Source organism: Sander lucioperca, chromosome 6 (genome assembly GCF_008315115.2).
Source record: "Sander lucioperca isolate FBNREF2018 chromosome 6, SLUC_FBN_1.2, whole genome shotgun sequence".
Lineage (NCBI taxonomy): Eukaryota > Metazoa > Chordata > Actinopteri > Perciformes > Percidae > Sander > Sander lucioperca.
Window position 1 is genome coordinate 20,135,047 of NC_050178.1, and position 24,017 is coordinate 20,159,063.

The 24,017-nt window shown below is 40.8% G+C and overlaps 1 protein-coding gene, 1 long non-coding RNA gene and 1 other non-coding gene across 3 annotated transcripts; 2 read left to right on the forward strand and 1 right to left on the reverse strand.

Moving 5' to 3' along the window:
• On the forward strand, positions 1 to 935 carry LOC116034561. The gene is made up of 2 exons (XR_004101137.2): positions 1 to 140; positions 652 to 935. It is a non-coding gene; the product is annotated as an uncharacterized LOC116034561 (long non-coding RNA).
• Positions 221 to 22,951, reverse strand: zgc:171566. Its single transcript, XM_031277266.2, has 9 exons — positions 22,554 to 22,951; positions 16,576 to 16,690; positions 12,643 to 12,693; positions 9,079 to 9,163; positions 6,067 to 6,205; positions 5,366 to 5,472; positions 2,555 to 2,645; positions 2,155 to 2,292; positions 221 to 1,122 (listed from the first exon to the last, which is right to left on the reverse strand). Exons 1-9 carry the CDS (start codon positions 22,663 to 22,665, stop codon positions 1,001 to 1,003), a joined length of 960 nt encoding a protein of 319 aa, XP_031133126.2. The 5' UTR covers positions 22,666 to 22,951; the 3' UTR covers positions 221 to 1,000.
• LOC116034619 lies at positions 13,914 to 13,970 on the forward strand. Its single transcript, XR_004101153.1, has one exon. It is a non-coding gene; the product is annotated as a U7 small nuclear RNA (small nuclear RNA).
• Positions 22,952 to 24,017: the final 1,066 nt, after the last annotated feature.

Below are 24,017 nucleotides of genomic sequence, written 5' to 3' on the forward strand. Positions count from 1 at the left end.
AAGCTATAGTGCGCAACTATTTTGCATTAATGAACGTCTGTTACATTCAAGCCATGTCCAAATGAGTTGATACAAAGCTACTTGAATGGATATGTTAACTAAATGGTGTAGTCCGGCGACTTTCGCGCATAGAAGCTCTAGTGATGTGTTTTTCGTCACCGCTGAGAAAGAACAACAGCAGCGTTCAGCTTTGGAGACGAAGAGCACATAAAAATGACAAGATAATTACTTCTTCTGAAGAGTCCATCATGTTTATATTATCCTCCGTGTCCTCCTTGATTTGACGGGTTAGACGCTACTACTGTAGCAACAGCGTGGGAGAGGGGTGGGGGTGCTTGCGTCATTAGGATGCGCCAACAGTGTTGGTGTCATTGCTTAGAATTCCTAATGGGGGAGACAGAAACTACGCATTATAGCTTTATGACATACATTGCTTCCCTGATGTCTCAGTATAAGCAGCACCATTGTTCCTCTTCTTGCATTAAGATGGCAAAAGAGACAATGAGTGAGTAAGCTATTTCTAGAGTCATTAGATCTAGTCATTTGATTTGGCAGTTGTTTGTAATATACTGTTGAAGTAAGAAGGCTATTGTTTTTGGGGTTATTTTGGCTGTAAGGTGGTCCGTTAGGTTTGGTTTTTTATTGGGTAAGTGGTCCTTGTTCTGAAAACGTTTGAGAAACACTGATTAAAAGTAAATTCAATTTGTATTATTTTCTTTATCTGTCATTCGACTCAAGACAACCAGCGAATACTTAAAAGGACGTTTAATTCTTCTTGTATTAATTATCACTGCATTTCCTCACTGTCCTGTTGGCACTGCATTCCAAATCTGTGGCAAATGAGCTAAGCTAAACGGGTAATTATTGACTTGATGTTTGATGCTACTGTAAGTGACGACAGCATAAAGTTTGGTATTAAACGTGGGCCAAGATGACGATACTTATAACAAATTCTGACTAGACTGAGCCCAGGTCTGTTTGGTCTTCGGTATACTGTCCATCAATCAAAGTAATAGTTCTGCACGAAGATGGCATGCATGCCTCTGTAGACGGGAGAGAAGTTATAGATGAGAGCTCGCTCTTCCTCCACAGCACTGGAGAAATGGTGCTGGTTCTTCATGGCTGAAGGAAGGAAGGAAGGCAGGTATAAAAAGGGGAGAGTGTAAATAAAGAAAAGACAGTATGTATGTGTGTGTGTGTGTGTGTGTGTGTGTGTGTGTGTGTGTGTGTGTGTGTGTGTGTGTGTGTGTGTGTCAGTTGAATTCAGTTGCACTTGCACAGATCAAGAAATTGCTCAACATGGGCAAAATATCCTTAAAGTGCTCGGACAAAAAAATGGAAATTTGAAAATTGACATGAGAACTCCGCAAACTCCATCTGCTGATGAAGATCACGTGATAAAACTGAAAGCTCCAGGAGAGCTACTGAAATGATTGTTTTCAGGATCATCATAATTAGGACTGGGTATCGCCAATGATTAACCCAATCGATTTCATTCTGGTTCACAAGGTCCCAACTCGATTAGATTTCCGAATTGATATCAGTTAGGTTAGGGACATTTCAGTTACACTACCAATTTAGCTTGGGTATAAAAGTGATTCTCAGAGAACTTCTGCTGTAAATTGTACTAGCAAGAAAAAACCCTTAAATATTTTTTATAATGCCCCAGGTTAATGCTTACATTAAGAATCAACCCTAAAAGGGAGTCAATTCACCACATCCATGGTGAAAATGCATATATTAAAAGATCAATTACTGGATTTTATGAATCAATATCAGATCACTCAAACATGGAAAATGGATTATTGTAACCCAGCCCTAATCATTATATGTAACATTTGGTGAAGATTGTTAACAGAGTAGAAAATCTGTTTAAGCACAAATCATGAAATGATGGGTCTTGGGGATCTTGAACAAAATAAAACATTGTAGTTATAATTGTAAATAATTATTATTTTGCATCAGCAGTTATGAGTCAAACTAATCAGATTCTTTCTTGGCTCACAGCCTAACTTTCCATAGAATTTCAGTTAAATCAGTGACCTATAGCCTTTGGAGATACACTGCTCGGAAAAGAAAGGAAATGGACGAACAAAAAGTGCTGGTTACAACCTGACAGGGATAATAGAAGCATACAGAGGTGCCTCGGGTTACCTTCAGAGACAAAGAAGCTGGCAGTGTAGAAGCAGGCTCTTACAGCAGTGGTGGAGTGAATCATGCCTGGCTTATCTATCCACTCAAAGGGGCTCTTCTCTGGATGCCACTGCACTGCATACAATGGGTAGCGGTAGGCTAGGAGGAAAACCAGAAACACTGTCAGCAGACCAAAAAATAGGAAAGAAAACTTGCTCATTTACTGAGAAAATCATTCTAATCAGCATATTTTAGAAAAGTTTTCATTTTCAAATAGGACCATCATGGTCATTAAAATCAACATTACCCCTATTTCATAATCTCTGCGATTCCCTACAATGTCTGAATCTGAATAATCAGCTGTACAGTGAACGACACAAACAATACAGCAAACTGCAAAGTAGCCAGGGAGGAATGGTACCTTCCATTGTGGAGATGAATTCTTTCTTCCCATCATTGTTAGTGGACAGGACCTTGTAAAACCTCTTGAGCTTGGCATTCCGGCTATAGTTCTGTTGGTTCAAAGGCAGAGATTTCATATTGACTTGACTGATCTTAAAATATTTGTTCGTAGCCCTAAAACTACTTTGCTTCTTCTGCGTGGAACAACCATAAAGACATGTGGTCAAACTAACTGGTGTATGGAGAATTGATGCCAGGGGTTTGGCTCAGGATGGGCCTTTGTGGAGGCACACAAATTAGGGGGGTATGGGGAAATTTGGAGCGTCAAAGACATCATTTCCTGCATTCTGGTAAAATTCCTCTATGCAGGAAAAACCTGCAAGAGGTGAGTTGAAACATGCCTTCTGCAAGGACACTCATCAGGACTCCTACATGAGAAAATACACTAATGACGTGTTTCCACTGTACACTGTGTGGTATGGTTCTGCTTGACTAAAATGGTGCGACGCCTGCGAGCTAGTTCAGGCAGTCACACACGTGACATGCCTCAATCTCCGTATCATTTACCAAAACACACACAAATTTGGAGGTCTATTTAAGCTGCAACATTTCCCCATCTCTGCTTGTCAATGCTGCTGCTGCCCTGCATCCGTATTGCTGCCTGTTATTTAAGCCCCGCCCCTACCCCCCCCACCATCCACCTGCAGGCTGCGGCCAGGGGGGAAGCTACTTTCTCGTCACTTCCTAATATCTCATGTAAACCCTGCGGGGAGTGATGAGGTCGGAGTCTGGGTGCCAAACACAATATTCTGCTGTAATAATAAACATTTCAAACGTTAGCTGTCTGACTGAATACACTTTTTTTGGCAGCCTTCACGTTTCAGTTTGACGATCTGACAAACCCTGTGTTTGAAGCATAGTGATCTGGTCAAACATACTGATGTATGGTGATTCGATGCTAAGGGTTGAGTTGAAACATTTTAAGGGTAATTCTAATACCAGGTTGCCATTGAGTGCCTTGCACACGTACACTCATCAGGAGTGATCTCGCATTGCCAGACCTTCCTCCACAGCGCTGCGGAAGAGGATCTGGCTAGTCCACACAGCATTCTGGGATGGAAGAAAAACGTACTCTGGTTTGTTGGCATTTCTTTAAACCAATCACAATCGTCTTGGGCGGTGCAGGGCCGAGCGGAGCCACAAAAGTAGCCTCAAAAATTCAAAAGTTGTTTTAGTCGTGCAACAGAAAACTCAGATTGGACAGATAGTCTAGCTAGCTGTCTGGATTTACTCTGCGGGTTTTGAGGAGCAGTTAACCATAGTCCTCATAAATCCACCAGAGTTTAGAATTACAACACAAAAAAAGCGGAAGGTAATGGACATCCGAAAACAGACTTCCAAAAAGAGTGACATCCAGCGGAATTTCCGGCAGAGTGAGGGCAATCCCGGAAGTGGAACATTGTGGATATATATACTACATCAGGAGTAACTGAGCAAGTTGGTTTCCAATATTAAATTAAGGATCGTCAAGCAGATTAAAATTGTAAGTAACTTAATAAGGCATGAATGGGAATTGAACCCATAATGTTTTGTTTGGATTTGGTACGAGACCAACGTCTGACTCCATCTAGTCACAGCTGAGTGTTTTTACGTGTGTCTGTGGTAGGTAGGATAGCAGTACTTGGACTTTTGGTTGATGTACTATCTCCACAACGTGTGTGTCAGCACTACAGTGTGGTCTGGCTACACCACTTATGTATTCTGGGATGGGGGTAAAAAAACACTCTGGCTTGTTTATATTTCTTTAAACCAATCTCAACCATCCTTGGAAGCAATAAGCACAGATAGTTTAGATAACTAGATGGGAGAATCACGTGTTGGATGTGAGGCTTCATCTCAGCAATGGACATGCATTACACCAGATGCTCTAAGGCCATGGATGGGAATTGAACCCATCTTGGTCTTGAGACCAACGTGTTACCCCTTGGACACCAAGCCTGACTTAAACAAGAGGGAGAATGTGTAGTTTATGCAGTCAACGATATGCCGCTGATACAACAGTAGCTTAAGGTCTTGTTAATATGGGATAGAGAATGGTTGCTCATTTACTGTTGTTTCTTTCGAACAGAACAACCAGAAGAATGATGATGAATAATTTTATTTCGGTTAACATACATGAAAGAAACAATTATTTCCCACAATTTGCCACCGTAGTTAACCCAAAAAGGAATAGGCTGAGCTTATTTTTGCCTATCCTATCCCATAATCCCTATAGAATCCCCCAGAAATCCAAAAAAATTAAATGAAACCAAATACTTGAGTACAATCCTAGTAATACATTTTACAACTTACATTTTATTCAAATGACTTCACAACCGTTAATTATTTTTGATTTTAAAGCTGTTTTAAACTCAACGTAGACGTTCACATTTTCAACTCAGTTCATTCCATTATTAAACCCCCAAAACTGAAACTAGGGCTGTGCAATTAATTGAATTTTGATTTAGGTTTTGGCTCCCAACGATCACCAAAATAGTACAATCGAGAAAAAAACGATTATTTTGCCATGTTCTGTTTTGCAAGAACACTCTTATTTTGTCTTGGGTTCATTTTGTCTCAGCCTATACAGGCAAGTCCTGGAATTTAAAAACTCAGCGCGAGTAAAGATGGCAGAAGGAGGGCTGCCACAGCAGCGTTTGGTGAGCAAAAAAAGGCAAAACCAACTCCATTGTCTGGGAACAGTTTGGCTTCCAGATTCCGGCCATGCCAGGTGTTCATGCTTTTCAGGAGTGGGCAGAAAAGAGAAATTGACAGGGAGCAAAAAAAATACCTGCATAGACAGACTCCATCTGTGGAAGTTGGAAGTGACGTTTTCCTCGGCCAGAGACTGCAGAAGATCCTTGGGGAAACTTCGGAAGAGACGGCTGGACTGGGCCGCTAGAGGACGGACACAGATTAGTGGTGGAGCAGGAGGTCCGGACAAGCAGTTCACACAACACAGGAGGGAGGAAGTTACATTAGTAAAAGTTAATGGTTTAATACAGCATTAGTATTAAAATCAGTCCTTTGGCAGTAGGATCAGTGGTAAGGGAGGGCCAGCTATATTTGGTTAAATGATTCCTTAAAACACTTCTTAAAAGTAATATGCATAATATTTTATCATGTGTACTTTCTTTCTACGATTGTAGCTGGCCTAACAGCTTAGCTGAACTAAAAATGACTTTTTTTCCACGGGGACCTTTTATATCAGTTATGCTGCACATTATGTGCAGTCATGATCACATCACAGTACCATAGCAGCAGAATGCAGAGTGGCACTTATATTTGCTTTCCCTGCTAAACTTGCTTGACAGAAAAAGAACTATAGGACTATATAAGACATTGCATCTGAGAAGAGAGGCAGGCACAACCAAAAACGGGAGAAAATAGTTGTTCATCTTTATGACGAGAGGTTGCTGAAGAAGAAGAGAGAAGAAAAGAGCAAACGAGGCAAGCAGAACAAGAGCAGAGGACAGGGACAGAGACGAATACCTGGTGTGAGAGTGAGAGGTAGAGCCACAGCCTTGGTATCAGTGAGGGTTAGCAGGTTTTTGTTGGCTGTGAGGACGGACAGCTGCTGGAAGCCCTGACACGTTCCCCAGATGGGGAAGTAGTCCCCAGCATCATTGGCCTGCAGAGGACAAGACAGTGAGGAATGAGAAGCTGACACTGAGGAAGGTGTAAAGTAGGGTGACCAGACGTCCCCGGTTTCGGTGACCTGTCCCCGGCTGGAGCTGTCCCCGGAAATGTCCCCGGTTTTCACTGTGACTGACAGACCCGAAATTGGAATGAAATAGTCGTGCACCCTACACACACAGGCTCAAGACAGCCAGAGCAAGCCTCAGAGCTCAGACATGCTCTAGAATGCCCATTTTACGATGCTAAAATTACTGTTTATTTACATGGAGTCTGGTTGGTTTAGCGAATGCAATTTCGCAGACTTTTTATGTTTTTAAAAAAGGATCTTATTCTTTAACAGAAAGATCGACCGCCTTAGAAATCCTTTCCATAATGTTGTCAGACACTTCGAATATTAACCTGAGCCTGTCAGTGGCAAAACAAGCACTTTTATGAACTTAAATACAAGCTGGACAATTGACGTCCTATTAACTTACATTGTAACTTGTTTTACCGTTGCCAACTACAGCAATCTCGTTTAATACTGGACCAATGTCAAAGGAAAATATTTCCTCAATAGTTTTAAATGTATCCGATACTCAATGAATGAGCTGTTGCAGAAACAAGCCCAGTGTGAAGCAATAAAGCAAAAGCTGTCAGATAAATGTAGTGCAGAAAACATTACAACATGTCCCTCTGAGGTGTAGTGGAGTACTTATGAAGTAGCAGCGATTCTAGGATTAGACCTTTAGGGGGGCTCAGCCCCTAATGACAATGTGACACGGATATAGTGCATGCAAAAGTGTTAATCTGCACCATGAAATTACCAACTTCATAACCGCACTCCTGCTCTTCCTCTGACAGATAGAGACTCAGCCAAAGGGCCAAAATTATAATGTATTCTCATGTAAACTATTTGTCAGCACAGACATTTTTGTAAATTGCTTAGCCTGTGTATCCCACCATAATGGTTATTATATTTCCAGATTCCAGACAATCCCACTTATATATATATATATATATATATATATATATATATATATATATATATATATATATATATATATATTTCTACTAGTATGCTTCCTAGTGACATTGTGCATGGTTACCATTCTGAAGTGAAAAATAGTTCAGGCTACAGCACAAATATTTCCATCCATAGATAAGAATAATCAAGTCTAACCTCTGAATTTCTTTTCAAAGTGCACCAGATCGATGCATTTAAACATTAAAAAAGACAAAATTTTCTTACAGGGCAGCATGCGCATGGATCCCCCTATGGGGCTTGTGCCCTGGGGCAGTGTCCCATTTAAAGTTTTATAAAGATAAAAACATTAACTTTTTATGGAGGTATTTACGCTTCTGAGCTGAAAATTTCCCCGGATTTTGTCTCAGAAATCTGGTCACCTTAGTGTAAAGTCATTTGTCAAAGGAATTCTACACAGAATGTTCTATTTCACCTACAACCCAAGAGCTTCCATCTCATACAGATGCACACATTTACACCACGTACAGCTGAGGCTTAATGTGGATTGAGTTAGACAAATCTTCCAATATTACAGTCTTTGTAGTACCAAAGTTCCAAAGGGAATTTTGTACTAAAAAGACAGTATCTCCTTGGAAAATATTGTACTTGATTTGTCTAAGCCAGACTGGATTTTGTCCCCAATCACTTACATTAGCGTTGCATCAGGACTGGACGAACAATTAGAGTGATCAAAATCTCTTTCAATGTACATGTCGATATGTGAGTTTTGTTTTAGGGTGCTTTCACATCGGTAGTTCGGTTCATGTGGTCCACACCAAGGGCAAAAACATTATACATTGTAGTATTTTTCAGCCGTTTTGGTTCCTTTTCACACCACACTGTTTGCTGTGGTCCAAATCAGTTGATGAGTTGGTGAAACAAACCAAACTGCAGCAACACTGACACGAGTCACATGACAACATTCACATCATTGGCCAGATGTGTCTTTGAATGTATTTTCTAAAAACAGTGGGGTTTCATAGATCTGTCAACAGTGCATGACTGTTGACAGATCTATGAAACCCCTTTCCCTGAGCAGTTTGCTTAACAATGTTCACTGTTCTTGTGTTTTTTTTAAAAGTTTGGACCTAATATGGTCATCAGAGAAAATTTCCACGAGGACTCCAAGATTGTCCGTGAGTTGCCGTGTGGCTAGAGGTGCATCCCATGGCCCTTAAATTGCATCCCCGACTCCTCCACTTGCCTCCCTTCCATGCATCTTAGTCCCTCCCATCGAGGAGGCACGGAAGAGACGCAAGCAAATCATCGGAGGAGAGCGGCAACGAGCAAATGTGTTTTAGAGGAATGAGACGTCCTTTCCTCTGAAGCGTCACATGAATCCGTCAGCTGTAGGGGCGGAGTTAGCAACTCCTTCAGCTGCACGGCTTCCGGGCAGGCTGCTCTCATGTTTCCTCGGCTATAGCTCCTCGATGATCCCTCCTCGATGCTCGCACCTCGGCCCTCGGGGAAGAAATAAGAGCTTTGAGACAGCCTTCACCGAGGAGGGACAGAACAACTTCCAGTTCAGCCGAGGACAGAGGAGTCGAGGAGCTATCAAATAAGGGACATGGGATGCAGCTTATGTTGGTGAAGTGCAAACTTGTCCTTTTCCCATAATGCACAGCACAGCTGACTACGGCAACTGGTTTAGTCCAGAAATGTGAGGTTCTTCCAGCAGTTGGTTCCGTTCGAGGTCCGATCCCATAGGTGAAAAATGTGAGTGTATCCTTTAATGAGAGAAACATTAAGCCAAGCCAATGAGGTAATAACACAATGATTTACTCTATAATCTCTTTCCGTGGTATCCTGAGATGTCACTTCATCTTGGCAGTCAATTGAACAAGTCAAAAAATGTTTACCTTCAGTGCCAAGTCGTAGAAGATCTTGGCTGCTTGGCTGAACTGCGATGTTTGAAGATCTACATCTCCTCCCGGCAGCAACAACCTGAGGAGACACTTCTGTTTTTACATTTAGGTTACACATACTATAGGCCTACTCTCTTCTATGTCATCACGTCAGGGACGCTGAACTTAGAATATCTTCAACAATGTTTGTATTTTTACACTTTTCTCTGCCTTAATAATACAAAAAATCACTAAAACATGTTTTTCTTTGTAGCTGTACAGAACATAGTACTAAATGAGGGGATGTAAGAGCTTGTGAACATCAGAACTTTTACATAAAGTGAGAAAATGAAAAAGGCAACGAGACGAGGGACTGTGCTTTGTTGTTGCAGAAACAGTCAGCTCTTACACAAACTCCTGGGGTCTCATTTATAAAACTGTGCGTAGGATCCTTACTATGTACGCCCAAAAGCCCAAAATGGCATACGCCAAAAAAAAGTCTTATAAAACTGTGAGTACACACACCTGTAAGCAATGTTCCCTTTATAAAACAGAGATTTCCCACAAGTGTGCGTACGTGAATCAGCCTCTTATCCCGCCCTGTACATGCCTACTTTTAACCATAAATAGTCAACGCAAAGCACCTCGTGAATGCTGATCAGTATATGCAACATGGCATCATGACTTTGCGTAAACATACACGCCACTTTCCTAAAGCCAAATGGCATGTTATCTGTACGCATTTTCAGCTATCCACATGTATATCTACGCTGTATACAGCAGATGTAAACATACCCACCACGTTGCGTGTTATCGCGAGAACGTGACGTACTATCGCGAGAACGTCACGCATGTAAAAAAAAAAAAAAAAAAAAAAAAAAAGGTTGGGTTTAGGAAAAGAACATTGGGAAAGGCTTTAGTAACACAAAAAAGTGACAAAAACACGGAAAATAACAACAAAAACACGCTTAGGAAAACTTCAGGAATAAACGGTTGGGTTTAGGAAAGAAATATTGGGGAAGGCTTAAAAACAATAACAAAAAAAAAACCAACATGCAGACCAATGTCCCTTTATACTACTCGCTATGTCAAAAATTCACTCGTAATGTAGGTCAATGGCAGGCGGATTGCGTTGATAAACACGCTAAAAAGCGATTATGCGTCTTGATAACACACCTTTGAGCAAGGCACCGAACCCCCCCGAACTGCTCAGGGCGCCTGTTCAGCAGTCGCAGCCCACTCACTCTGACATCTCTCCATTAGTGCATGTAAAAGGACCTGAGCATGTGTGTGTGTATTTCAGGCCTGTGTGCAGTGTGTAATAGCAGTGTAAATTGTAATTTCCCCATTGGGGATCAATAAATAGTATAAAAAGTATAAAAATATATAAAATGTGACGGCGAGACATCGCCGATTAAACATTAAGAACAAATTGTTATTTAAGATTTGAGTTGGAGGTGTTTATGGAATAAGTATCACTCCGAACAACACTGCTGGATTTAATCTTCATGATAACATGGATAATATGGAGTGAAAAAATGTGCGTGAGGCATCAATACTTGAAAATATTACGAGTAATCGTTATTCCCATTTACTTCCTGCAGTCTGACTTCAGTTCACCATCTCACCATCTGCGTCGCCAATTCCTATTTTGTCTCCAAAATGTGCGTACGCATGGGTCAGAGTTTGCGTGGACTGCACATTCTCCCGTCAAGTTAGTTTTTTTATAAATCACAACCTACGTCACATTTATAAATGAGACCCCCGGGCAGTTCAGTGCTTGTGTTTGTTTTTTTACCCTCATAGTGTTTTAAAACTTTCTTGTGGCAGCGATAGAGGCAGTGATGTTTCCTGTTTCCTGTACGAGATCCGCCTCAAAACCAACTGACCTGACCTGATCTACAGGATTGGCCACCGCAGCATGATGTCGGTTTGAAATTTCCGGCCGAAAATAGTTTGTTTTGACTTTCGGAATGAAGGATTTGGCTGTGAAGTAGCCGCGCTCCCGTCCTCTCTAATAGAAAAGCAGGGCGGTGACCGGCAATTTCCACTCGATGCGGAACGTCTGCGGAACGTCGACGGAGTCATTAGGTTTCCATTAAAGTCAATGTGTGTATTTCCACTGACTGTAGAACGTCTGCGTCCTGACTCCGTCCCAGTTCCGTCAGTCCGCAGCCCTCCGGAGCAGATACGCAGAGCTTCTATTTTTGACGGACGACGGAGAGCTCCGCAGCAATTCAGCACAATTCAGATTGTGCGGGACAGGAAGTCGAGCACAGAAACAAAATACAACATCCGGTTACTTTTCAAAATAAAATACACCGTGCTCACGGCAGGTCATATTTCCCTGCACTACACCTTGAAAACACAGCACAGAGTTGTTTCCCCTCTACTCCTCTGGATGGAAACAAACTGTTGTTGGTTTTGTGGTTCTGTTTATAGAAACTACATCCTGCTATATCGCGCGAACATACGTGAATTCGCGAGATCTCATGGTCGGCTGGCCGCAGCCGTTACGCAACAAATCCGGACCTGGTGGGTATTGACGGACGGCGGAGCACGCAGCCGTTCCGCAGCGAAGCCGGTCCGCAGACGTTCTGCATCCTGTGGAAATCCACGGTGAGCCCAACAGCACGCATAAGTCACTCACTCTGAGGAGTGTTGTCAGTTGTCACTGTTGTCAGGAACAACATTCTGAGAGAGATTGTGCCAGAGGCTCAAAAAAGGGAACCCCTGAGCCCGGAGCCCTGGGATTAAATCCCATAAAGGTGCTAGCACAACAGGCTTCTGTCGTCTGATCCTCTTCAACAAACTCTTCACTAAGGAATGCGCAAAACCTCATCTCTTCTCCACAGTCCTTGTGGCACAACGAAATCCTTATTCAGCAGTGTCTGAGGGTAGGTTAACCCGTGAGGCAGAGGACACAAGGTGGTGTCCGAGCCTCCGCACACCACTGCTGGAAAGTGGACCGCCGTCAAGCGTAACACACTGAATGAATAAGGCCGCTAGTCATACTAGTCATTCTGTGACTTAAGATCTGTGTATTCACATACAGCCGAACTGCTGGCGGCCGGCAGGGTGCCAGCCCGGTGACCGGGTCAAGGCACGCCCCGCAGCTCGGATGGAGCTCTGGCGGCAGGATGTAGCCGGTCCGTCAATCGGACAGTGTTCTTCGAAGTCTTCGAACTGCTTGTCACTGAAGAAAAATAGGGAGCAGATCTCTGGTCTCGCAGCTGTAATATACATTAACTGCGGATGTAAGAGAGGCCCGTGCAGGGCACAAGGGCGCAAAAGAAATCTTAACGACTGTGCATGTGCGAGGGATAACCCTGATAGCAACAGCTCTTGGACGGCGAAGCCTATACGAAATAGAACATACCAATAACAACCATTACAATGGTTTTTTTTTAATCATCACTTCTTATCAAACTTAAATATGCAACGGTAAAACCTGTAGTATAATGGAAAACTTAGCCAGGCAGAGACTTGTTTTGTGTCATTATTAGCAGCTAAAGACAGTAAGTGTGTCACATAGAGAGCTCAACACAGGAGGCAACAAGAGAACCCCAGTTAACTCACCCATTTATTGAGTAGAATATGTTAGTGTATTCTTGTTCCGTACGATTTATTCTGGTGAGCAAAAAAAGGCACAAGAAGACAAAAAAATAGTTAAACCCATTAAGGTAATCAATCATATACGTTATTAATCACCCTGCATAAAAGCAGCATGTCATGCATGGCGACCAATGATAAATTAGCCTGAAGAATTTCAACATTATAGGTCAGAATGAATGTAATCTCGACATTTAGAGGATACTGTGTACCATTTCCTATTAATGGTACTTATTGTGACTGAGGTGCTGAAAGCCAATTTACTCCTTTGTTCTTAAATCTGTTACATTAAATACATTCATTGTGTTATTGAAAACCACCTCATTACAGGTTTTCTGAATTGCTAAAACACTAAACCCCATTCTCTGAACCAAATGCTCAGTGGCCTAAACCCATTTGTCCAATCAATCACTCTTCTTGCAAAACTCTAAACACATTCTCACTCGCTAAAACACATTTCACACTGTGATGCACTTGTGTTGCAAAATAGTTAACGCGGGCAGCAAAACTTAAACACAACTACAACACAGTTGTCATTGTTTACACATAATGACTCAAAATTGTACACGTTTCTAATGAGGTGATCAAACCAATCGTAGAGAATATAAGCCAGTTCACAGTGCACAGGTGGCACAGGAGCATTGAATGTTGATGTCGGAATTTGTGTTTCTCATTTTGTTTTCTTTGTTCTTTGGCCGTTTGCAGTTGAACTACTGTATTGTCCTAAGTGCCTAATATATAGACATTCAAAATTGTAGTACTTGCACTACTTGCAGTGTACTGCAAGTACTGTATGTATGTACTGTACAGAAATTCACTGTACATGTGATCTACTTTTTGTTTTCATTGGAAAATGTGTTTACTGTATGAAATACTGTAAACATTCTGTTTCTGTATCTACATGCCCTGCACACTGTGTCCAGGAATGTTTGAGGTAATGTCTAATGAATGCTCTGTAGTGTTTAGTTACTGACTGGCTCTGTGTATGATCTGAAGGCATTGTTTGATTTTGCCAGCAGAGTCAGGTGTTTTTTATTTTTACAGTTTTGAGAAAATGGGTGAGGGATTCAAGAAATGTGTCTTAGCAGTCGAGAAAAACTGTAATACAGTTAACTACCATTAGAGTGACGTGCCTTTAATTGACACAAGCTCCGCCCACATGAAACCACTTCTAGGCACCATGACTGATACTGCTGGGAGTCACATAGGGATCACAGTTTCACAGGGCATGTAGGTAGGAAACAAAATGCTCTTTTAGTAATTTTCTAGCAGGATTTCTATAAAAGAAGTCCCACTAAACAATGTGGAAAGTAAAAAGTAGGAAACTGACTTACTGTTGTGTTAGCAGAGTTGAGTTCTGTGGTGCACACTGGGGCAGCTTTTAAAGGAACACGCCAACTTATTGAGAATTTAGGTTATTCACCGTAACCCCCAGAGTTAGACAAGTCCATACATAGCCTTCTCATCTCTGTGCGTGCTGTCTGACGGCTCCAGCGGCATCAGGCCAGCACAGTACATGCAGGTGAATGGTTCCAGCAATCTTACTGCTCCCAATAAGTGACAAAATAACGCCAACATGTTTCTATTTACATGTTGTGATTTGTATAGTCACAGCGTGTACAAAAAACAACGTAACATGAGACACAGCCATCTTATAACCGTAAACAAACCGGGAACTATATTCTCAGGCGGAAAAATATAGTACTTGGGCGGAATGATTTGCTTTGCAGCAAACCTGTCTGAGAATATAGTTCCTGGTTTCTTTACGGTTATAAGATGGCTGTGTCTCATGTTACGTTGTTTTTTGTACACGCTGTGACTATACAAATCACAACATGTAAATAGAAACATGTTGGTGTTATTTTGTCACTTATTGGGAGCAGTAGGATTGCTGGAACCATTCACCTGCATGTACTGTGCTGGCCTGATGCCGCTGGAGCCGTCAGACAGCGTTACAGCACGCACGGAGATGAGAAGGTTATGTATCGACTTGTCTAACTCTGGGGGTTACGGTGAATAAGCTAAATTCCCAATAAGTCGGCGTGTTCCTTTAAGTTTCTACGCTGATGCAAACTGGATTTTCCTGCATAGAGAAAGTTTTGGCGCCCCCCAAAGAGGTTTTAGCCAGCGCCATAGGAAAATGACAAGCGCCAAAGCGTCTGATTTTCAGCAGCCACCCTCCCGTTCATCCACAGCCACTATATTTTACACACGCGGCTGGAGCTGATTTGGCTGGTTCTGAACGCTCTGCTGTGATGCTAGCGCTAATGGGATGTCCGTTTGCAGAGTCAGGCTGTACCGGACTCTCCCGGTGAGAATGCTGCACCAGGGGTCTGGCGGCAGTTTTTCCGCAAAGGTCAGACAGACCCCCTGTTTTGTGTCCACCCCCACTTCTCAATCCAAAGTTACACCCTTGGTTACATGAAATACATTCATTGTGTTATTGTAAACAACATCATTGTAATACAGTTAACTACCTCTATAGTGACCTCCCTTTAATTGACACAGGCTCCGCCCACATGAAACCAATCTAGGCACCATAACTGATACTGCTGGGAGCCACATAGGGATCACTGTTTCACAGGGCATGTAGGTAGGTAGGAAATGAAATGCCAAAGTGTGTAAATAGAGCAAATTGCTATGCCAGATTTTATGTTTTTATGCTCTTGCAAACTACTAAGTTTTTTAAGTGTCTTGTGTTTTTGAACTGTATATTACTCCATGATGTATCCCTGATAAATGTGATCTATGGTTATATTGTTTGTGCAAATACATACCCCATACCCTGAATTTGCTGCAAAACAATTATTGACAGCTTCTCAAAACTCTAAGAGGGCCTCTGTTCCACTGTTCAGGGAACTACACTATATTTTAGTAGTATATGACAAATATTAATCAAAAATGAGAGATTGACTGTAAGACCTGATACATATTGTGTAATACAATACAGCAAACATTTGCACGTCACCCTATAATCATTATGAGACAAACACAAGGGAAAGAGCCAGTGGTGGAAGAAGTATTCAGATCCTTTACTTAAGTAAAAGTACTGATACCACACTGTAAAAATACTCTATTACAAGTAAAAGTCCGGCATTGAAAATGTTAATTAAGTAAAAGTATGTAAGTATCAGCAGGAACATGTACTTAAAGTATTAAAAGTAAAAGTACTCAATGCAGAAAAATCGTCACATTAACTGAGTGATTGATAAGCTAATCATTTCAGTTGGATTTGTAAGCCTTTATACTGTTGGGTAATTTAATTTATAATAAAACATCAGATTTTATAAACTTCAAGTGTTTTGTGTGCAAACGTCTTCATTTGTAAAGTAATTAGTAACTAAAGCTGTCAGATGAATGTAGTGGAGTAAAAAGTATAATATTTCTCTCTGAAATGTAGCGGAGTACCGGGGGACCGGCAGCACAGCGAGAAACCGCTGCTGACGGAGCTCCGACTCCGACAAAATTTCCTGGGGGAGGACCCCCAGATCCCCGCTTAATATGTGTCCCGCCAAAGGCCCATTCTGAGCTAGGAAAAACCCTGAATGTGTCTTGTTTAGTAATTTTTTATTCCAGATAAAGTTGATCTATGGTCATATTGTTTGGGCAAATACATACCGTTCCAACAAAAACAATTTGTAGGATTGTCATGTTTGTCCAACTCTAACACGGCCTCTGTTCCACTGTTCAGGAAACTAAACTTTCTTTCAGTGTATGACATAAATATTAATCAGATATGTGTGTTCTTGTCTTTTTCTTGAACCATCATCGTTTGGCAACTTCTTCAAAATTGAATTCCTAAATTCATTCATTCAGTATCCTACGGCAAAATGTTTCCCCAGGGCCCTGTATAACAGATAAATCCAGGCTGACAGGTATGAGATGATATCATATTTATACCTTATGGGTACGACCCTAGCTCCGGCTCCTTCCAAGTATTTGACATAGGAGGCAGCGATGTACGAGGAGCCACGGGCAAACTGGTCTCCTGGAAGATTTTCCTGTGCCAACACACCTAGGGAGCAACACAAGACAGATGACATTATACAGTTTAACTATAGATTTATGCATGGAAAAGTTGATGCTGCATGGCAGAGAAATCCTGACCACATAGATAAGATTAAAAAGCAACAGGGAACCAAAGTGTTTTTTGACAAGGAAAATGTCCATACGGATGCACTCTTGAAGAGATCAAATCCCTACAGGTATTAACTTGTTCATTCTGGCGTCTCTCTCTATGTTTCCTTTCGGTTTTTCCGCAAAGGTCTCCGGAACACTGTATCAAAATTCATATTTATCAAGGAACACCAAAAACTCTATTAGCAAAATATATGCACTAAATCCCAACAACGCCCCTTCATTACAATGTCCAGATGGTTGCAAATTCGTTGTATGTGAAAATATTTGGCAATAACCCAGATTCTTCAGATTCTGATATGACAAAGCAACGGCAACAGGTGTTTCCATCCACAGCCCTTTATTTTACTCGCAGCCACCAAAACAAGGCTGTGAGTGAAAATGGAATGAAATGAACAAAGCACGGCAGATGGGTAATATAGAATACCAAGTACTGGGTCCAAAATCCCTGCTTCAAATATACAATATACAATACCCGAGTTTTGGTTGCAATCTGAATCAGAATCACCTTTATTGGCCAAGTATGTGTACACATACCTGGACTTTGACTCCGTTTTTCCGTTGCTTTAAATAATGTACACTACTTATACAGAAATAGACATACAGCCAAAAACAAGGTTTTCACAAGCCAAAAAGCTGGAGAAAAGTCAAACATTTGAATACATCTATTAATATACAGTATATAAAAAGTATGAAAACAAAAACAATGAAATGTGCAACGTATGATATGTGCAACGTATGATATGTGTGTCCGTATGATATGGTACGAAAATATATGCACACCAAAACGTATGATGTCCTACGAAATTAGGAAACCGCTGGCTGGTCACGTGACGCCGACTGGCTACGAGCTCCATGACGCCGAGCGGCAGTTGCTAGTTGTTAAAGCCGCTACAGAGCTTTGTGACATCGGGCTATGGACCTCGGTCACAGCTCGGTCGTATCAGCGGCAGTTAGTAGATATGTTTAGCCAAAAAATTGGTGACTTTTAGCCGGGTACAGAGCAACGCGAGCTGCCGCTCGTTTTGGCGGAGATTACGGTTAAATAGTCCACTAAATATGAGCATTTTGCTGCGACGAAAGTTAAGATTAGGCACCAAAACAACTAGTTAAGATTAGGAAAAAGACTCCTAAGGAACACACGTTTCCTGGGTGAAACTCTTTAGTTTCCCCCGGGAAGCGAACTCCGCTCCCGGCTTTAAAGTCCTGTGTTTTAACGCCAAACCATCCTCCCCGACCACTATGCAGCCAGCCACGTTCTTACACATCAGCTGTCAATGCGGTGCATACAGCAAAAAAAATTTGGAATACTTACGAATTACAGTGCTTAACTTAGCTTGTTTGATGATGTCCTTAAGCCTGGTTCACACGGCAGGATAATTAGGCCGATTTTAGCCCCGATTCACCCCTTCCGACAATCTTAAGGATGCTCCGATTATCGTAAAATAATCTGATCAGATATTCCTGCCTTGTGTGGTGTGTTAAGACTGCTCTCGTCTGCTCGGAAGGACGTCGGGACCGCTCCGATCTCAAATTGGGGATATCCAACATGTTGGATTGTTTTGGCCCGATTTCTCCTTGTGTGTGGTGTCCCCCGGGGACAAACGAGCACGCAGCCTGTGGACTGCGGCATGTAGCCAATTAGAAAGCGAGGTGAGGAGGCGGCGAGGAAAGCACCGGGAAACAAAATCAAAACAGCCGGCGGCATGGCGCACCAGAAAGTCCGGTGGACGTCGGAGATAAGTATAGCAAGTATAGTCCATGCTCGCGTTGTCTCCACTTCTTTGACCATCGCCTTTTCTTTTGATAACTTTTTTTTTCGGTTAAAAACAAACTACAAATTATCGCCACTGCATCCTCTTCGTCCGCCATGATTGTTTACTCTGAAGTCACGTTTGATCTCGAGGGATTTTGCCAGATTTCCCGTCTGACCTGGGAATGTTCGGGAGTCAAATCGGTTCGTGTGTGATGTGTTAATTTTGCCGTGTGCTGCGCACCACACACTGTACGACCAAAACTGTTAGACCCGTGATTTTTTATCGCCGTGTGTGGGGTCTCTCAGGATTGGAAAATCGGCCGACAATTTTCAAATCGGCCGACAATTTTCAAATCGTCCCGTGTGAACCAGGCTTAACACAAACTAAAAAGTTGTGCAAGATCTTGTGTGATGTATCACAAAATGTATCATAAAATTGAAACTATATAATGCTTTATATTAGGTTACGACATCATGCAAACCTGATGTCAAGAAGTTTACAAACTTTTAATTTGCTTCAAAAGTTGTGGGGGGATTTCTTTTTCTTTTTCTCTTTTGATACTGTGCTGCCAAACAAACAGGCCACCTCAATGGGGTGACAAACTAAATGGTATGATAATGCAATTCAATGTTAATACACTTCCTACTCTACTCATCACCACAGAAACCATGTCTGAGTTCTAACCACAATGACAGTAGCAGGTTTGCTCAACACAACAACATCCTGTCATAGTTCTCTGATTCTTATCGGTAAAGCCATTTTGTAGCTTCGATAGATCAAAAATAAGGTTCAAGGCAGTTTTCTGTCAACCGAGATTTAACAGGTGAAGGAATTATGCACAAGGAGACCAAATCTCCCAAGTGGCCAATATTAACCATGATGTGTAACTGTAACATACAAAGACAGACTAATCAATTCTATGCTAGCTTTTAACATACAATATAGCCTAATGTTCAGAATGTAATTTCATCAATTCAAATATTTCCTTTCTACCGTTACACCATATAATTCATGACTATTAAACTGATAGTGAATGTGATTATGCTGTACAAAGACATTTTTACATGTAAACAATATTACGTTCATTCATACTCATTCATACAAGTGTAGCCTGTCCTATGACTTATAGTTGCCTAGTAACCATGCAACGTTAGTCACAGCACCAACGCCAGCAATCACGGACATTTCTGAGATAAACTTAACACAAAATAACACTGACATCAAACTAATGATCTATGAACCTATGTAATTATTTAAAAACAGTGAATGAATACATACCAACGATGCTACTCTAGGTATAAATGTAGGCAAATGTAACTCTAGTTGGCTTGCTACACTACAATCATAAATCACTAAATCGTTTGTTTGTAGCGTTCGTTTCCTTCCCAACTACGGCTCACGTGACATAGCGGTTACCAGCTGAGAGCCTTAAAGTGACAGCAACGTAAATAGAGAACTCATTAAGACTAGAGGCAAATTGAGTCTAGCGCCACTGGCGCTCGGGCCCTAATGAATAAGGCGTATTATTTTAATTTCCAGTTAGTTTCTTGATCTCGCGTTTCTGAAATGTTTTGCGGATGTGCTGTTAAGTGGACAATTTCACATAGCCTACTTTTTGAGGATTTGTAAAACTCTGAAGATTAATAATCCCCTAAAATCGCCAAAGGTTTTGAAATGTTGACTATATCCAAGTGTTCTTATTACTGTATAGATTTTAAACTTCCTTTGCTATGGAAATAAGCCTGTTGTTCAAATGAACCTGATTATGGGCGCTTAAATAAATAAATAAATTAAATATGTGGCAGCCGTTGTGTGCTGTAAACTCTCTTTTCTTTAAACTTTTCTTTTAACAAGGCTGTACTGATGCGATGACCAGTTATAGTTTTAGTGCTAGTAGGGCTATTAAGAGGTGCGGATTAATTCAGGTAGGACTGTGTGTAGACATATTTTATTATGTGTAGGCTATTATGAGGTGGTCCATGAAAATTTTTGATTACAAATAGTGGTTCCCCCCCCCCCCCGCTTCCACACACACACACACACACACACTTTTAAATTTGTTTGATACTTTATTTAGCCTATAAGTCTCTGTGATTGGCCCCTATTTTAAACAATAAAGAAAGTAAGACATATTTTCCTTATAGTCTCTTATAGTTAAGTACTATTCTTTCTGGCATCATTTATTATTATGGTCAGCTTAATAATTTCCTGGATTTTGTATAACCATAGTGTCTATACATGTATGTAGAAATGGGATTCAAACGATAGAAACGTTTTTTCTGGCGGAGGACCCCCAGACACCCTGTTTTGTGTCCACCCCCACTTCTCAACCCAAAGTTACACCCTTGGTTACATCAAATACATTCATTGTGTTATTGTAAACAACATCATTGTAATACAGTTAAGCTATAGTGACCTCCCTTTAATTGACACAGGCTCCGCCCACATGAAACCAATCTAGGCACCATGACTGATACTGCTGGGAGCCACATAGGGATCACTGTTTCACAGGGCATGTAGGCAGGAAACAAAGTGCTGTTTTAGTAATTTTCTAGCAGGATTTCTATAAAGGAAGTCCCACTAAACAATGTGGAAAATCAAGAAACAGAAAACTGGACTATCGTTGTGTAAATAGAGCAAATTACTAGGCTAACTTTTATGTTTTAATGTTCTTGCAAACTATGCAGTTTACAAATGCCTCTTGTTTGTTAACTGTATATTATTACATGATTTATCCCTGATAAATGTGATCTATGGTCATATTGTTTGGGCAAATACATACCCCAATGAATTTGCTGCAAAACAATTATTGACAACTTCTCAAAACTCTAAGAGGGCCTCTGTTCCACTGTTCAGGGAACTACACTATATTTTAGTAGTATATGACAAATATTAATCAAAAATGAGAGATTGACTGTAAGACCTGATACATATTGTGTAATACAATACAGCAAACATTTGCACGTCACCCTATAATCATTATGAGACAAACACAAGGGAAAGAGCCAGTGGTGGAAGAAGTATTCAGATCCTTTACTTAAGTAAAAGTACTGATACCACACTGTAAAAATACTCTGTTACAAGTAAAAGTCCTGCACTGAAAATGTTACTTAAGTAAAAGTATGTAAGTATCAGTAGGAACATGTACTTAAAGTATTAAAAGTAAAAGTACTCAATGCAGAAAAATCCTCACATTTTAGAAACTGGAAATAATCCAAACAGTTGGGTCATTAACTAAGTGATTAATCAGCTAATCATTTCAGCTGGATTTGTAAGCCTTTATACTGTTGGGTAATTTAATTTATAATAAAACATCAGATTTTATAAACTACAAGTGTTTTGTGTGCAAACATCTTAATTTGTAAAGTAATTAGTAACTAAAGCTGTCAGATGAATGTAGTGGAGTAAAAAGTATAATATCTATCTCTGAAATGTAGCGGAGTAGAAGTAGAAAGGGGCACAAAAGACTCACTTAAAGCACAAGTATCTGACATTTGTACTTAAATACAGTAGGCGTACTTAAGTAAATGTACTTATTATCATTCCACCACTATTTGTAGTTCACATAAACTGTTATTGTTGGGGCACAGGACATCTGACTTTGTTTTTTAGTTTTATTATTGTTATTATTATTATTATTATTATTATTATTATTATTATTATTATTATTATTATTATTACGCTATAACAGTAACGCTACACTTTGTGGAGGGAAATTGGATTAGATTGTATGAAGTGTACTAGGTTATCTTTGTATGTGCGACACATAGCCTAGGCTAGCCTACATATAGGCTAGATATAAGATAAGCACCTCCAGAAATATACAGAATTGGCTTCTGGTAGGCTATTTTATACACGCACCTTTTTCTCGAACATTCTCGATTCGAATGACGTAGGAGCTATAATCCTACAGTCTGTCTCTGCGCGGAGAGGGACAGTCAGAAACGTTTTGAATCGCCGTCCATGCGGCTGAATCTTTCTTACCTATGACCGGTCGGTAATTGAGCTGCTGGCTTCTCCCTGCCGCCGCGCACACGCTCGCGCCGCAGAGACAGGCGGTGAGCACCGCGAGCACCGCTGCACTCGGCCGACACATCCAACACACCGGGCAGGCAGGATTAGAAACACAGAACCGCTGGAGATGATGAGGGATGCAGGCTGATGATGAAAAGATTACAATATCGGTGCTGGGTATTTGTCTATAAAAAAAAAAAGAAAAAGAAATAAACAAAATGCAGAAAAGATAATGGTAAATAATGATCCGAGAATATGCTTCTTTCCGGGTGATGAGGCTATGAGACCAAAGGCTGATTCTCCTCTCTCTTGCTGTGGGATATCTCTGTCTGTCGTTCTTTACCTCCGTTCAGTCTTCTATAGAGGAGCACCAAGTCAGTCACGTGTGGAACCCCCCTCCATAGACTCACGTCAGCTAGAGAAGCCTCCTCCTGTTCTCTCCTCATAGAAATAGATCCGCCAGATCAGGCACCTTCCCCGTCAAATAGGTAGGCCTACAGCTCAGGTAGAATACTTCAGCTACATAGATCAGCTACAGTGCTAAATAAACATAGTGTATATATATATATATATATATATATATATATATATATATATATATATATATATATATATATATATATATATAAAATATTAATAAATATTGTGTAATACAATACAGCAAACATTTGCACGTCTCCCCTAGTTATACTTTTACAAATCACAACTTATCCCCCAGCAGCCTTTTGGTCATTTGCATTCACATCATCATCATCATCATCATCATCTTCGTCATCATCATCATCATCATCATCATCCATAAATTCACCCCCTGTTTGTTATCATTAGCACAAGAAATAGTACAAGTGTTGGAAATTCTTCCACTGTTTGTAGTTCACATAAACTATTATTGTTTTTGGGGCATACAGATGAGGACATCTGACTTGTTTTTTTTCTTGTTTTATTAATATTATTAGGCTATACCATCGCTACACATTTTTGAGGGAAATGGGATTATTGATTTTAATAAAGTAGTGGTGGAAGGAGTATCCAGATCCTTTACCACCACTGTAAAATAGTTTATTACAAGTAAAAGTATGTATGTAAGTATCATCAGCAAAATGTACTTAAAGGATAAAAAGTACTCAATGCAGAAAAATCCTCACATATATGGAGGCGCAAATGCCTTCTCCCTATCAATAGAAATAAAACAGTAAGAGAACAGCTAACTGGTTGCTTTGCCGCAAAGGAACAACTAAAGCTGAAGCACTGTCTTTCCTCCCCAGAAATATTGACTGTCCAACTTTTTGTGTAAAAATGTCCATGGGGTTAGGCCTATGGCTATGTCCGAGCAAGTACATTTGATGAGCTAGAAAGGGCATAAGCTACCAAGCAGATCAACTAAAGATGCTTTCTTATATTCCACAGAAAAAATAGAACCCTGCTCGTCCAAAG